This window comes from Dermacentor andersoni, chromosome 2 (assembly GCF_023375885.2).
Source record: "Dermacentor andersoni chromosome 2, qqDerAnde1_hic_scaffold, whole genome shotgun sequence".
Classification (NCBI taxonomy): domain Eukaryota; kingdom Metazoa; phylum Arthropoda; class Arachnida; order Ixodida; family Ixodidae; genus Dermacentor; species Dermacentor andersoni.
Genome location: NC_092815.1, coordinates 208,586,032 through 208,601,145, shown reverse-complemented (window position 1 = coordinate 208,601,145; position 15,114 = coordinate 208,586,032). Strand labels below are relative to the sequence as shown.

The 15,114-nt window shown below is 43.1% G+C and overlaps 1 protein-coding gene across 3 annotated transcripts in view; it reads left to right on the top strand.

Moving 5' to 3' along the window:
• The window catches only part of LOC126540178 (calcitonin gene-related peptide type 1 receptor-like), a 192,096-nt gene extending 182,269 nt beyond the window's left edge, over window positions 1–9,827 (top strand). For 2 of the 3 annotated variants that reach the window (XM_050186965.2, XM_050186963.3), the window contains exons 10-19: window positions 193–319; window positions 417–570; window positions 1,072–1,138; window positions 1,660–1,726; window positions 2,475–2,560; window positions 4,019–4,151; window positions 4,731–4,772; window positions 6,330–6,419; window positions 7,455–7,518; window positions 9,254–9,827. In XM_050186965.2, coding sequence (XP_050042922.1) covers window positions 193–319; window positions 417–570; window positions 1,072–1,138; window positions 1,660–1,726; window positions 2,475–2,560; window positions 4,019–4,151; window positions 4,731–4,772; window positions 6,330–6,419; window positions 7,455–7,518; window positions 9,254–9,276 — 853 coding nt within the window. In that variant the 3' untranslated portion in view covers window positions 9,277–9,827. The remainder of the gene's footprint in view (window positions 1–192; window positions 320–416; window positions 571–1,071; window positions 1,139–1,659; window positions 1,727–2,474; window positions 2,561–4,018; window positions 4,152–4,730; window positions 4,773–6,329; window positions 6,420–7,454; window positions 7,519–9,253) is intronic. The other variant, XM_055075855.1, reaches the window with a different exon arrangement.
• Window positions 9,828–15,114: the final 5,287 nt, after the last annotated feature.

The window sequence follows — 15,114 nt, the reverse complement described above, 5'->3', positions numbered from 1 at the left end:
ACACGGTGGTGTGTAAATTTGTGGGTAATGTTTAAACACACCTGAGTACTGAGATGGAGAATCCAGCAAAGCATAAGCTGATATATCGTTAGATCTCAATATCGTATCTCATCGGTATTGTATGCGAAAGTGTTATTGACGTTCTAACCTTTCCTTTTATAAAAAAGAATAACTGTTGTTTTCTCTTCGCAGAGCACTACGCTGCCGGCGGATTACTATTCACAAAAACTTGTTTACATCGTTCATAATCAACAACCTCTGCTGGATTTTGTGGTACATCAACGTCATCTCACAACCACACGTGATCGAGGAGAATCCGGTAAGGCAGCAATAAGCAGAGTCTGATCTAAAAACAGTGACTTGTATTCCTAAAGGCTATATTTCATTTACTGAGGCATTTTGACGTTCTGTTGCAGAAATGGTGTCAGGTTCTGCACGTGGTGACGCAGTACTTTCTGCTGTGCAACTACCTTTGGATGTTCTGCGAGGGCCTGTATTTGCACACTCTGCTAGTTCTTGCATTTATCGCCGAGGACAATATCATCAAGTGGTTCTTGCTGATTGGATGGGGTACGCCCAGTGTTCTAAAAATTTTTTTTCGTCTTCACTTTCGTACCGTGCAAAGTCTTCATTGTCGTAAGGGCAGTATAGCGTGAATGTGTCGTCAGTCCAGGCTAAAAAAACACGCGGTGTAAGAGACTAACTGAGCTGAGTAAGCGTGATTGCACGTGTGTGTGTGTGTGTGTGCGTGTGCGTGTGCGTGTGCGTGTGTGTGTGTGTGTGTGTGTGTGTGTGTGTGTGTGTGTGTGTGTGTGTGTGTGTGTACAGGTGCGTGAGTTAGCACCTGTGTGTGAGAGAGAGAGAATACGTGAGTGAGTGTTTGTGTATGCGTGAGAGAGAGAGACAGACAGAGAGAGAGGGAGTGTGGGCAATCATGAGTGAATGAATGAGCGAACCAGTTATAGTGAGCAGACAATCAAAATAAAGAGCGAGTGAATGAATGGTTAATATACCAAGAATTTCTACATTCTGGCTCATGGCATCTATCAACAAAATTTATTTCACATGCAGGTTTTCCTTTGATTCCAGCCATTGGTTATGGAGTAACCCGTGGCCTAGACAATGAAGCATCAAGGATGTGAGTACTTGTTTCTCATTCTGCCTCTTTAGCTTCGATCAAGGCGGTTAAACATAAATGCAGTAAACCCTGAGGCTAGTTGTTCCTCAGCATTCAGTGGCTTTCAGGTGAACGGTAATTCACTTCTGAAGAAAGCAGCGCTGCTAAGGAAACGGCTGTCTCGGATGCATAAACTTTACTTGCAGATCTTTGCACGCCAGATTTTCAAGCGAAACATCTCGCCTTGTACAATTGTTCCGAAATGTAAAAGTGAGAGCATATCATTTTATTTGAAAACTTCAAAAAGCCGAAAGCGGCATGGTTCTGGTGACACTTCTTTCCACTTTTTGCGATGGGTAAATCTTGTGATTTGGTTGTGAAGCTTCTAAAAATGTGATCCCTTCGCCCTGTCCACCAACTGTAGTGTCAATATGTTTACGACAGAAACTACAATATTTTACAACTACTTGCGACAGAAACTACAACTACAACATTTTTTGATGCAGTGTTTCTCACTAAAGCTGTCTGTCACCTGTTTGCAGGTGCTGGGTCGAACACGACGTCTGGTACACGTACATACTCAGCGTTCCCGTTTGCATCTCAATACTGGTGAGTTGTTTGCTATTCACACCTTTATTGGATGGCTCCGGGGAAGTGTAGGCCAGTAAAACTGATTAAAAATGAATTTGCACATGCTACAGCCTAATCATATCCACATTCTACAATAATACGGTGAGATACATATGCTGTACAGTACATTTAACCTAACACGGCAGGGACATGGCGGCTTGCCTTCGTTGACGATGTCGTGTACATTTTACACTGTGAGATTACCGCATTGCTATGTCATCCAAGATTCCTTCCATGTGGGTGTTGTTTTATGCAGGCAACGCCAGGTATGCGTTTTCACCATGGTGATACCGCTCGTGTTGTACTGCGTGAACGTGACGTTGGAATTTGACGTCCGCTCCCCTCAGAAAGCGCGCTTCAACAAAGCAGTAAAATTGAGCTCATGCAGGTCATGCAGGTGGAATTCAAGTGGCAGTGGTCACAGGCCCACTGCCAGTGTAGGTCTCAAATTTTTTCCCTTAGTATATCGCGAAATGAAAATACGTATAAAGCGGCGCTCAAATTTTGCATTAGCGAGTATCGTAATCGTCGGACATCTTTCACTATATCAAGATATTCATCAATTTTTAAGACTTTAGGCCTGTTCTGCAGGTGAACATCACAGATCAGGGTTTTCATTAAGTTGGAAGAAACTGTGAAGCAGAGTCAAGTCTTAAATGCCTTACTTTTTCTCGGTACGTTGTCATGCTACAACTTAAGTTTCTGTTCTCTATTTTCGTTTCCGCAGTTGAGCTTCGCATTTCTCGTGAACATAGTGAGAGTTCTGGTCACGAAACTTCGAGCTGTGAACTCTCCTGACAATGAGAGCACAAGGTAAGCTTCCACCTGGCGGACCAAATTGGGAAATTGTCAAGCGAAGCCTGTGTTTTGCAGCCCTTACAGTGAAGGCTAGGTGTTCCTTCGCGTACTATGCATCTCGGCAAGCGCAGCGCGGTCAGCGGGTTGTTGCTCAGCGTTGCGCAGTGCGCGTTCAAATTTAGCGTGTTCCAAACGAAAAGATCGAACTAGACAACATAATATTGCAGACGTACCCTTTGCCCAAAGGCAAACTATCGAGAATCACTACATCCTTTTAGACTGCTAGAGTATGCATAAGGCATCGGGCTATAAAGATTTCATCTAGTTTTCTTTGGAGAAAATTGCTATTTAGGAACATTCGCGAAAAGGTTGAACGTCGTCTATTAATTTTCCGGGCAGGAACCACGACATGATAAATTTCAAAGCATGTTCAGGCTTTTCAGGCATTTCTTTCTAAAGCACTTTCCAGCGTTCAAGCTTAATGAATTTGTAAGGAAATACAGTGATTATTTTTCATACAAGGGTTAACTGGTGTGGAGAAAACTGTCTAAATTGGCGGCGTCATGAACAGCTCGCACCAGTCAAAGAGGGCACGCCCACATTGCACCCACGCCTTACACCTCCTTTTCACCACCATGGGGGAGGGGTAGGGTTATATTGTTGTCAAAACACCTACCGGATGTTATTTATGTTCTTGGTAACAATAACGAATGCATGAAGAATAGGCGGAAAGCAGCCCGAAAATGAACAGCATATCGTAAAAACCCGCCGATTTTATGTCGTAGCTATAGGCCAGCAGATAATGCAAAAATTTTGGGGTGCTGTAGCCACCGATATCTACTTTTTTTGTCTTCATTAGATCAGCAGACAAGCACTCAGGGTAAGGCTGGTCTGCCTAATATCTCATATCACTAATGTACTATTTTACCGCAATATTTATCTTTGATTCTCTGAAAGTAGCACTGATACGGTCACGAATGCTAATGTTACAAGAGTAAGACATGCTCGCGTTGTGTTTCTATGTGTCAAATGAAATGTCAAGTACACATAAATAGTTTGAATGGCTTATCATCATAAGCACACCATAACTAAAGAAGAGATAGCAGCTGTATTCGGCGATGCACAGGTGGACAGCAAGAACTGAAAGCAGCCTTCCAGTTCACCCCCAGATGAACATCATGATCATCGTTACTATATTTAATATTTATACGGTCTCGCAAGTTGCATAGCCTGAGATTATTGCTTTTAGCTCTTAACTTTGTATGACTGATATGTCGCATGAAAAAAAATGGTTGCATGTGGCGGAGGAAAACTCAGGCAAATTAGGTTGGCTTGTTGAATGTTGTTGAAGGAAGGCGATTTGGTCCAAAGAGTGAAAAAGATCGAGTGTTTGGATTCCTAACAACGACCATCAAAGAGGATGTTCCTTAGCAGTGCGCTTTCTGCTACATTTCATTTGTCACGTTTTTACAGGAAAGCTGTGCGGGCCACAGTAATTTTGCTGCCCCTCTTGGGATTGCATTACGTCGTGACACCCTTCAGACCAGACAAAGGTTCCATATTCCTTGCTTACGAGATTATATCAGCGCTGGTCACGTCCTTGCAGGTACGTTACTTTTGGACTGTCTCCAAAGCTTTGCTCCAGAGTCAATCGAATGCACGTAACTTTTGTTTTACCACAATACGCGTATTTATACGGGCCTTTCGCTCATCTATATGCCGTTGACTTGAAGAAAAATTTGCAGTGTTTAAGCAGTGTAGGTTAATGAGCTATTATGCGTTTTTCAAATGCGACAGACGTCAACGTGAACCTGGAGATTGAAGGTTACAGCCATCGTTTCAAGGGTACTTGTCTTTGCCGTGATAAAGGCAAGCACTCTTACCAAACCGCTAGCTCCACTGTCAGCAATCCCTCATCCTTAGACTGTTAAGACTGTTAATAATTTTATGCGAGACGTTTCATTTGGCTGCAACCAAATATGTCTGGCAAGTCCACGTTTAGTAGCAGAAATGCCAGCGCTGAACATCACATTGCATGATTTCTTTTCCTGTTGAGTTCTTCTAAAATGAAGTACCACGTGCTTCTCGCGCATAAATGATTTCTGCAGATATATATGTAAATCAAGCAACCCTGCCGGCTAACTAGCAATAGTTTCTGATTTGTTTCCTTCACTTTCCCACTCAGGGACTCTGCGTTGCCCTTCTTTTCTGCTTCTTCAATGGAGAGGTTGGTGAAAATTCTTCATTTTCAGTAAACGAAAAGAAGTGCTTTAAGTATCTTTGTTTTTAAGGCTATAGCAATAATATCAAAGGAAAAAAAAGTTCAACCATAAGTATAAAGTATTTCTGTAGCCTATGTGCACTTCGTCCCAGTTCCAAAACAACTTTTCACGCGCATGCTTTAGACCACGTTTCATGGCGAAGTTATGTATTGTGCACTGTTTCATTGAAACGCGTTCTATCAGTAACACTACAATATATTAAGGGCCTGAAATTAAGTTGTTCCTAGAAACGTTCTTTCTTCCTTCGCATAATGTCCAAGTCACAATCTTTGCTTTTCGTGGCACTTTTTGCGCCTAAAGAGACTAGACAGACAGGTGTGGCCGTTGGTCTTCCCATTCCGGTTCAAGTAATGCAAAAATAAAATATTGCACTCCATAAAACAAGTACTTATATTTTTGCAGCAAAGCTAAGACGTTCCAAACTCAATTTAGGCCTTCCGGCAAGCATTCGCTTACGAATACAAACCAGACCTCTATACGGCATCTAGGTTTAATGTGGTCCACAATCTTGTCCTCGGCTGGTCTACATTGGGATCAACTCAAGCGAGATGCAAAAATAAAAGCTATTGCCTAGTCTGGTATTCAAATAGAGATAGTTAAATGGAAGAAAACGATGCCCTACATCGACACTACACTAGTTGGAAGATAACATTCAGGAGAACGGTGGCAACGTGCCGAAAATAAGGTAGGAAAATAAATCCAAATAAGGAAAAGAAATCTAAATCTAAATATTTATATTTATTGCCCTATTCCTGTAGGTCATGTTCATTTAATCACAAATGCTTCTATATCTACGTTTACCTGAGATTTCCTATTAGGGTGCGAGTAACACGTTTCTAATTTGCAAAACTATCTAAATGTGTTTCACGCATTATATTCCTTGTGAATTATAATGAGTTAATATAATTTTTCTAAGACTGACAGTCCTGTTAGATGTTCGAATTGCAGTGCGCATGGCGTCTACACCTACTTAATATGTCTGGACCTATGAAAACCTCACGCGATAAACGCACTGTTCCTACGTCGCGCCAAAATGTTGGCCGTGCTGGGCCGCTCCGTAAATTGTGCCTTTATACTTCCGTCAAAATAATCGATTGGTTGCTTGCATTGTGTTAGAATTGCTTCGCACCATAATTCGTAACAGTCGATCAGCAAGTCCTAGCAGCTGTAACATTGAGCTTTCTGCTTGTCACAGCTAACACAGTGCACAAGATAAAGTTGAGCTCTTAATTGATCCGAGCAGCCTATAAATTTTTCTTATTCATGAATGTATCGTATTTAAATTTGGTCGTTCTCTCTGCTGTACTAGTTTTTAGCACTAAATGTGTGACGAGACTATTGAACGTGCTAATAAGGAAGGCGAAACAGTGATACACACTATAAGTACTTTGTGTATGTCTATGTTTATTGATCACAATACAATATCATGAGGAATCACATTATTATTTCACTGTCAAATTTTCCTGATTGTTACACACCTTACTTTTGCTTATCGCAAACAGGTTCTGGGCGTCCTTCGCAAGACCCTGTCACAGTCACCTTGGTTTTCTTACGAGGGCCGACGGATGTCTTATGCAAATACGAGTATAAGCGTAAGTCGGATAACGGAGTTCTATTAAAAGTGTGGTATGAGTCTGCTGGTTTCAAATTTCAACTGAAAATAGTCATTTGTCATTGTCCGATCTGTGTCCATTTCGTATTGCGTTGCCATCGCTGAAAAAAAATACCGCATGACAGTTATGCATGACGTCCTGCACTGTTCTTGAATACTGCATCGCATCGTTCACGTGGGCAGCATCTTGAGCAGCGTGGAGAACCATTGAATGAACTGTTGCGTGTGTATCCTTAGTGCATTGGTATTACAGAGTTTCGTTCCCTCCTCCTTTATATTTTATGATTGAGGGAGTACGTATGTGTTCAGGTTCGTTCGAGAGCTCGTATTTCCTTAAAGAGGGAGCACTTCCATGTGGGCATTTATTGTTCAAGTACTTTTCTTGTTTCTCATTCATTGCGGCTTGAGTACTACTTTGCTAGTATACCAATGTGGTTCATATACCAGCCTATTGTAGTAAATTATGTGACACACTTTCCCTGTATAGCCTAACTGTCAAAGAAATTTTCATCGAGCGAGTGCCATGTTTTGATAATCAACTTCTGTTCGATTATTTTCACCAGTAACCAAGCTTGATGTTGTCTTTGAGAAATTAGCTCGTCATTTATGCAGCTAAGACTGATTTTCTTTTTGTTAAACGATAAGACATAACCCATACCAAAATCGACATCATGCTCAACAGCTTAGCAGCGACAAGTTGTTTCAAACAATTTCAGTTACGTGGCTCTTTGAACGCCTGCTCGTAAATAGTAAAATCTCCCGACAGCACATCTCTGATACGACAAAGTTACGTCATTGTGTAATAGGTACTACAAGACAGTTTATAAATATCATATAGACACGACGGTTTCTTACGCAAAGGTCTCATCGGGACGGGTTAGAAATGTTATGCAATCCACTCTTTTTGCTAATGCTGCTCAGCATTTACTTAAATTCAGGAAACTTGCTACGTTCTGCCCGTAGTGTTATATAGATTACTAAAAACTTATTTTATTTGTTATGCTTCTTCTTACAGCGGCGCTATCACAGCTTGCGCTCCAAACTTTCCCCGCCATCAGCACCAGGTCCTCCGCATTCATGTGAGGCGAATTTGTTTTGCAACGCGTCGACCGCACGTAGTCATTTTAGTTCGTAGTAAACAGCACAGCGTTCTAAATAGTAGTTTTTATGTTAAGTTTGTTTTTCTGCAGCAGATTGGCAATAAGACGTAGTTTAATAGTTCACATTTCCGCAGGTGGCATTTGACGTTTTTTGTTACAGTGTAATAACGTATGCAAACGAATAAAATAAAGGTTTACTTGCATACTTTTTTTTATTTGTTGCCCTTCGAGTTTCAATGGTTTCTATTTAAAACAGGCCGGCACCGTCATTGACACGTTATTGCGTAGGATAACTGCTTATGCAACAAGCCTCAAAGTTAGCAGCACGCCCGTTGAAAAAATAACTATCACTTGAGTTACATGTGAGCACTTGCAAATTATTGTCTTCTATATATTTAAAGACACGTATTCGCTTGAACATTATGCTTCTTAGATTTATATTATTCTGATACTTGGGGCTATACTGCACGCCCACATTATATGATAAATTTCTCGCAGAATAATCTGTATATAACCATCTGCTCCAGAGAGCGTGATCTTCCGACTTCACGCGTATGATCCATGTGTGATGATAATTCGAAAGGCACAGGTCTTTTTAACCTCACATTTCAAGCGCTGAATGCAACGATGTTTTTCTCGCCACTTCTAAATTCCCTGTGTCATATGCTTTTTTTAATATTTTAGAGCTACGTACTTCTTTGATTCTGTGTAACCTACCGAAGGATAAAAATTTAGCGTTTGTGAACCTGTCCATGTTTTTTAACTCTACTGTGTGATCCTTGCATGCTCTATTGTTCTCTTTTCTGATAGCAGTCCGGAATGTGCATGGTGGTCTAAATATTTATACGTCGTGTATTGTAATGCACGCATGTTGCCTTGCGTTGGTGTAAGTGTCCAGCAAGCAATTATCGGCAGACGAGTCTTCCAGCAAAGGAAAATAAAAGGCTCAGCCACTAGTTCTGCCGAGAAACGTGAAAAAAGAAATGCAAAGCTGCATGGCGTTACATGTTCACATTGCATGATAGCCCCTGTTTTTCATTTGCTTGGGCAAGCAATTCCCGGTAGAAGGACAATCATTCTACACTGCTTGACCTCTATAATGATCGCTCTCGCACTGTGTTTGCCTGACCCTAGCAGCCCGCTTTTCCTTTGTGCCAGCAACGACTATTCATAGTCTCTGCAAAGAACGAACAGGATTATCTCTGACCACTACATACTTGGAATACAGAACTGATATCGCAATTTTCTTTCCACAATGCGACTGCATAATTAGTCGGTGAGCCCTTTGGTACTCGTATCTCTCTAATTTTTTATGCTTACCGCATATGCTATGTAATCGCGTTATTATAGTTTAGAGGTTGCTAACATTGGTTCAGTGTCGTTCAAAACATTCAACCTTTTGAGGAAGCCTCACACTTCAGGAAGTGCAGACGCGTATTTACTATTTAATAGTTGGGTGTAATAGGCAGTAGAGCAGGGCAACGAGAGACAATGACGTCGCCACCAAAATTATTTAAGTATAGGGGCACGCAGGCGTCCGCAGCGCCGCTACACTACCTCTCGCCACTTAATTTGGCCGTGCAGTGTTGACCTGGTTACTTGTTCTAAAGATGAGACCTATGCATTCTACGCAAATTATGACCTACAATTTTCACTGATGTTTTCTTTTTGTGCGTTGAGCGAAACTGTTACCAGTCAGTCTTTTACTTTGCAGTTTATGCCAAGGCACTCACCTGATGGCAGAAGTCCGTCTGTTTCGCCCAACCATCAGCAGACCATGCTGTAAGACGCGGAGTGCGGAAGACGGCGTCATCAAGGGTTCTGTGCCCCTTTAGTGTGTTTGGTCGAACTGCATCGCAGTGCAATGCACGCAGTCGCGCAAGCCTGGTGACACATGAAATCACCCTCGGGCATTCTCGATTCTTAGGAACCAAGACCGCGGTTGTCAAGTGGACGTTACGATCAACACCACCGACCCTACGTCATCACTGGTGTACAATATTCGTTGCTTGAACGTGGTGTTCTTTCCCGCGAATGGATATACGTACTTCTTTCTGCACTTCTGTTTAATTAAAATACCCCAGAAGCATTTCAATATTTTCTCAATACTAGCTTTGAGCGCACGTCATCATTGTGCGGAAGGAACATTCAGGCTTTGAGGTTCAAGACGAACAGAACGAGCTGCTGTGACTGAGTCAGTAGCTCAGTGCTGCTTAAATAAACGTGGTTTGTGAGTGAATATTACCAATTGTCCTGAAGTTCGGTATAATAAAATGCCATTAAAAAGATTTGCTGAACTTTTGTGTACTTTTCTCTATTGTTTCAGGCAATGTGTTTTGTAAATATCTGCGATGAAATCACTTATGTCAGATCTAACCTTGAAAACGCATGCTCGATAGGGGACCCTGGGCATGCTACTCTAATAAATATCCTTGAAAGTGTGTAAAATCTATCGGTCCGATTCATTCTTAACAATTATCATCGTACTGCTAGCGTTACTAACATGAAACTTGCTCTTGGCATTCCCTTCTCTCCTCCCGAAGAAAATTATCTCGTCTTTCTCTCTTTTACAAAATCGACTATCATAACTACGAGCTCAAGTCGCGGTACATTATACCAGCATCTTATATCTCCGCACGTGTCAATCATCGCTTCAAAGTTCATGTACCCGCGCAGCGCACAGTCACCTACTCATACTCATTCTTGCCGAGAACATGTCTCGAGTGGAAGTCACTAGCCGCTATCATAGATACAGACCGTTTTCGCAGAGCACTAAAAAGAAATTATAAACCTACTTCAAAACTGCGTCACTACTGCGTTGTCACCTATTGCTATCGTTTATTTCATTGCTTTTATTCCGTGTTTTCGTTTTTGTATTCTTGTTACTTGAATTTTAAGTGTTTCTTTTTGCTGTGTTACTTTGGTGCTCACTTACCTGTAGTTCCTGTATTTTCTTTGCGGTATAACTATGTTCTTCGCTTCTACTTGTATTTATTTGATATGCACTGATATACTAAAGCCCCTCCCCTCTATAACGCTTCTTGTAAGCCCTAAGGGTAACAATAAATAAATAAACAAATTAATTAATTAATTAATTGATGTGGATATGGCTCTTGTCAATAAGGTCGTATTCTTTTCTAATAAAACATACCTCAATGAAAGGTGATAATTGTCATACTGAACCTCATTGAGAACAGACGAAGCTGCACGTTATTTGCTTCGTGGTTGATTGTTCACGCTGAGGAGGTTGAAGTCGGCATTTCCTTGATACCAGGCAGAAAGTGCATACTCCTAGGCAGGATGATATTTTTCTGATTTTGAAAGAGCAGCTTAGCTTAAACCTTCTCGTAGATACGTTGGCTCCACCGCGTACTGACTTGGAGCAATAAAGGGTGTTTAATAGCTCCAATAATATCGTTTGTGGCACCCTCACGATAAAAGTTGTGAAACGTGTTGCCTTGGACGGAACTGCCGTCGTAAATGTGTGTACAGTAAAAAAAATCAGTAGGCTGATAGCTGGGAGATAGTCAAGAGATATACCTACACTGCGTTGCACGGGCAACATCAGACATTTTCGCGCTCTTCGAGGCTGTAAGTTATTTTGCTATTCAAAAATCCTTCCATCAATATGGCATTTACTGCATTCAGTCTAATGATATGTGAAATGCAATCCCTCGCGTGAGGATGAAATAATGGCAACAAAATGGCATCGCAAAAAATGAAAGCGATAGACTGAAGTCGAAGGGTTCATCACAATGAAATGAAGGCGGTAAAATAATGATAACTGAAGACGACGACGGCGTGTTTCTGTTGGAGCTCACACCCGCGTTCACGCGCATCACCTGGTGCCCCGGGCCGCCTTGGTTTGCACTGTATCCGGTGCTTCTCAGCACTATGTCCGGTACTGGTACCTGCCAATTGTGCAAGACAGCAGCCGGTTGCCAGCACCCTGAAAGTGGGGGTAAGGAAAAAAGCTTCGCTTGAGAAACTAGAGAACAATAAAAATGAGTGCCCCCATGCGAGAGCGCTTGTCCCCATCACTACCATAACATTCATGATTTTCTTATTGCGGTGAGAACTAGCCTTGAGGCATAATGTTTAGCTTGTATTTTATGTGTGTTCTAAGGCCTGTGTTTTGTCCGAATACAAGCAAAATGCATTGTTGGGCTTGTTGGTTGCCAGACTGATCTCGTGGCCATGCGGATGATGGGAGAGATGGAGTCGGGGGACGCAGGCGAGCACAGCAAACAGATTTTACTAAGAGCAAACCCAAAATAACACACTCAGCACGGAACTCAAAACTCAATCGGCAAAAAATAAAACTCCACACTTGCTTAGCCAAAAACAACGTCCTTATCTTCGCTTACGTGCGTCCTTAGCGCGTTTCGCGCGAAAGTCCGGCAACCTTGGCCTATGGCTGCCCGCTAACAAAAAGGAACACTCTTATAAGGTTCCGTTGGCGCACGTCACTCCCGACAGTCCGATGTGCGTCGGTTCTGGGTCACCGTCGGTGCTCCCGCCGATTCCGCCAGTTTTGCTTCCATGGTATCGGCCGGCCAGCTCCTCCGTCTCGGATGCCGGGCCTGTCCGGGCCTGTCCGAACCTCCATGGGTCCCGTCGCCATTACGAAGCTGGCGCTCCAACCTTCTTGGCCCAGAGCCACATCGATAATGCCACTTTGGCGCCGCTTCTCCTCCAATCACACCTCGGGTCACGTGCCTCGAGATCTCGTGCCGTTCGGACCAGTCGGCGCATATCGTCCTCTTCTTTTCTTTTAGTGTCCCATGCCTCTTACATATGCCATTGGTTCACTGTAGCGGAAAACGGTGCCAGAGAAGACGAAGGACAAGAAAAGGGGGTGGAGACGATTACAAGGCGGAAGAGCAATTGAATGACTGTTGCTTGAACGCGACGAATAAATACTGGTTGCACAAGAATGAACGGAAAATGCACAGTAGTACAAAGAGAAGGAAAAAATGACGAGCCTACTGCGAGTGCATAACAAATTCCGAAAGAAGGCAGTCTTTGATGGCATAACAGATGGCATGCTACCGCAAGATTCACCCGGCTCTTCATCTATACAGCTTCTATAGTTTCTCTAGTCAACCGATCTGTTAGTTAATATGCTAGTATTTTCCAACAAAAATGCGCAACCGCAGATTCTACAGTGCAAAGCTAAAGGTTCAGAGATTAGTTTTTTCGTGTAACACTTGTGGCTGTTTTAAACCGTCGTTCAAGCATCTGCTCATTTGGACTACATGAGTCGCACCACATGAGAGTGGAATTTTTCACACAGTTAAACTTCAATAGAAAGAAGTTGGCGCAATGTAGCGGAGGTACCAAACAAAACGTGCTTGGTAGTGCTGCAGAAGAAATGATCTGGATGGCCCCCGCGATTCTCCAGACATATGTCGAATGAATTGAGCAAAGCTAGACAGCATTTTCTCAATGCAGACATGTGCTTCGACCAAGATAAGTCACGGTGGATGGTGACTCCGCGAAACTTGTACTGGGTTACCGAAGGCATAATCTTCCTATCAATGATAACGGGGTAGCAGGCCATGGACATCCATGTAACTGCTATGTGTTTGCGCCTGTACTTCTTCAGATCAGTAAATCTGCCGTACGATAATTTGAAAATCCTTAGACTCGCGCATTAAGAATTTCTCTAGGACTACCACGATGTGCTTTTGCTTGGGGTACTATTGCAAAGGCAGGCGCTTGCTCAGCTCGAGTTTATCAGCAATATCAGCCATTGCGAGTGCATCTAAGGCTACTGACCAGGCACAGGGATTATCCACTGACATACATCACAAGCATACGGCCTGACGTCGCCTACTGAAAAGCCGTGTCGTCGCAACAAGATTTACTGCTGTCGGACTTCGCACCACATAACAGAAGTTCCACTCTGGAAGGTGACAAATCCGACGGTGAGACTTTCAATACCCAGAATACAAGGTCAAAGAAGTCAATCATGCTTGCTGGGCTCAAGCACATCGCGTTATCCTACATTGCTTACATATACGGATATACCGAAAATGTTGCTGCAGATGATTATGTAAGAAAGGCATCTTGCATGGCAGCTTACACAGTTCCTGGAATGGGGATCACGCAGCAGTTGAAGATAGGACACATAACATCGTCCTCAACAGCAGCTGAGGTGACCGGCGTTCGAGAAGCAGTCCACTGCATACTGCAATAAAGCCTCGAAAAATGGACAGTGTTCTGTGAATGGAATGGGCGCTGCAACTAATACGCTGTTATATGAATTCCAGAACCACATATTGTCCTCTGGCTCATGACATCATGGCTCCGCTTGCTGAGGCGTCTCAATCCGGTCGTACCATCGTGCTGCAGTGGATTCCCAGCCATTGTGGAATAGATGGAAAGGAACAGGCTGATGCAGGGGCAAAAAAAGGCCCACACTTGCAGGAAAATTACAAAATTAATTTTCGCGCTCTAACGTCAACGCCTTGCTCCGTAACCCCATCAAAATCTCAATGGCACGACAACGCGACAGCCCCGAACAATGGCAAGAGCACGTCCCTAGACTTGACGCTGGTTTGAGATTCCGGCTTCCGCTTCGGTTGCAGAGAGGCCAGGAAACACTCATCCGTCAGTTACGGTTCGGTGTGGTGTACACTCACCGATACTTTTACAAGATAGAACGAGAAAGGAACACTGACCGTAGCATCTGTCACACTCCTGAGACAATAGCTCAGGTACTTTGAGTGTGCCCTGCATATGCGGCCGGTCGAAGAACACTTAAGTCTAGTGTTGACTGCTTGGAACCCCGCCCCTTTTCCGAAGAAAATATTTTAGGTGGGTGAAGAAGAGTTCGCCATGCCAAACATATAATAAAATCACTCTTGAGCTTTTTATGTGACACTGGTTTAGACGGTCGTCTCTAGGACCTGTGAGACGTGAAGACAGTGGGAAATATGTTTTTGCGATCAAGTTTCACAAATATAGTTTTCAAGATTACTGCTATGTGTAGCGTCTCTAACGCACGCATCCGCGTATTGGACAACATGTATTTAGTAGCTCATTGTGCCAATCATAATCACCTGCCACGTACCTTTGCCTGTATCTCCCACTTACCCTTACCCCAGTGAGGAGTCGCAGGCTAGAGACACGCTCTCCAGATGGGCCTCTCCTCCTTTCGTTTCATTAAAATCTACTTCTGCTCCTCCTCCTAAACAAGTCGGTAAAATCGTCGATTCTCTTATTTACATAGAAATGTTGTTATATTGAAAGTCGAGCTTTGTGCAAATAAGTACAGTGTCCGGTGTGTTTTTCTTGCGCGCAATGGGCCGCAATATTTTCCGAGTTATCGGGAAATGTAAAAAAAATCAAATCTGACCGAGAATAAAAATTCATTTTGATTAATTTCAGTCGGTGATGGAGGATATGGTGTCATGCCGCGTCGACGATATCTTCACATCGGCGGTACAAAGCGAAGTCAGCCACGCTTTCACGTCACTCCACCCACACGGCTGACACCGCAAGCATCCACGCACGCAGCACGTGAGAGCGCGTGTCTGTAGCGAAGCAGGCACCCATGATGTGCAGCAT